The sequence below is a fragment of the Nanorana parkeri genome, unplaced genomic scaffold (genome assembly GCF_000935625.1).
Source record: "Nanorana parkeri isolate BGI_ZX_2015 unplaced genomic scaffold, ASM93562v1 scaffold4557, whole genome shotgun sequence".
NCBI lineage: Eukaryota > Metazoa > Chordata > Amphibia > Anura > Dicroglossidae > Nanorana > Nanorana parkeri.
Window position 1 is genome coordinate 2146 of NW_017310819.1, and position 817 is coordinate 2962.

At 59.0% G+C, this 817-nt stretch overlaps 1 protein-coding gene across 1 annotated transcript in view; it reads right to left on the reverse strand.

Annotated features, from left to right (window-relative positions):
- Positions 1-252: 252 nt before the first annotated feature.
- Positions 253-817, reverse strand: part of LOC108803948 (shootin-1-like) — a 2932-nt gene continuing 2367 nt past the window's right edge. The window contains exon 4 of the mRNA XM_018575731.1: positions 253-316. Coding sequence (XP_018431233.1) covers positions 253-316 — 64 coding nt within the window. The remainder of the gene's footprint in view (positions 317-817) is intronic.

Here is an 817-nt window from a genome sequence, read left to right on the forward strand (position 1 = left end):
CCTCCTCCCATGCCTCGTATGACCCCTCCTCGTTCCAGCGTGCCTCGTATAACCCCTCCTCCTCCCAGCGTGCCTCGTATGTCCCCTCCTCCTCCCAGCGTGCCTCGTATGACCCCTCCTCCTCCCAGCGAGGCACGCTGGGAGGAGGAGGGGTCATACGCGTGCCTCGTGCTGATCACACGTCCCAGGAGCATGTGACTCCATTACCCTTCATGTGACGTCATCTCTGAGGACCGGGCCTGGCCGCCATCATTACCAACGCCGCGGGTGGCCAAAGCGTGCGTCCGCCTGAACGCAGGACAGCGCCTCGCAGTAGCTGCATGCATCCAGAGACCATTCAATCCCTCTGCATTAGGCTCCGCCCCACTTCTATAACTGGGCATTAGGCTCCGCCCACCTCTATAACTCGCCATTAGGCTCCACCTACATCTATAACTGGGCATTAGGCTCCACCCACATCTATAACTGGGCATTAGGCTCCACCCACATCTATAACTGGGCATTAGGCTCCACCTACATCTATAACTGGGCATTAGGCTCCGCCCACTTCTATAACTGGGGGGTTGTTTGTCCATCCAGATGGAATCCGGGATAGTTGAGCAGGTCGGCACGGTCCCTGTGGCTGAACCATCGAGTCCTCCGGATATGAACGGGACTGAGCGCGGCACTCCCAGCCGGCTCTGCAGAACTACAACTCCCAGCCGGCTCTGCAGAACTACAACTCCCAGCCGGCTCTGCAGAACTACAACTCCCAGCCGGCTCTGCAGAACTACAACTCCCAGCCGGCTCTGCAGAACTACAACTCCCAGCCGGCTCT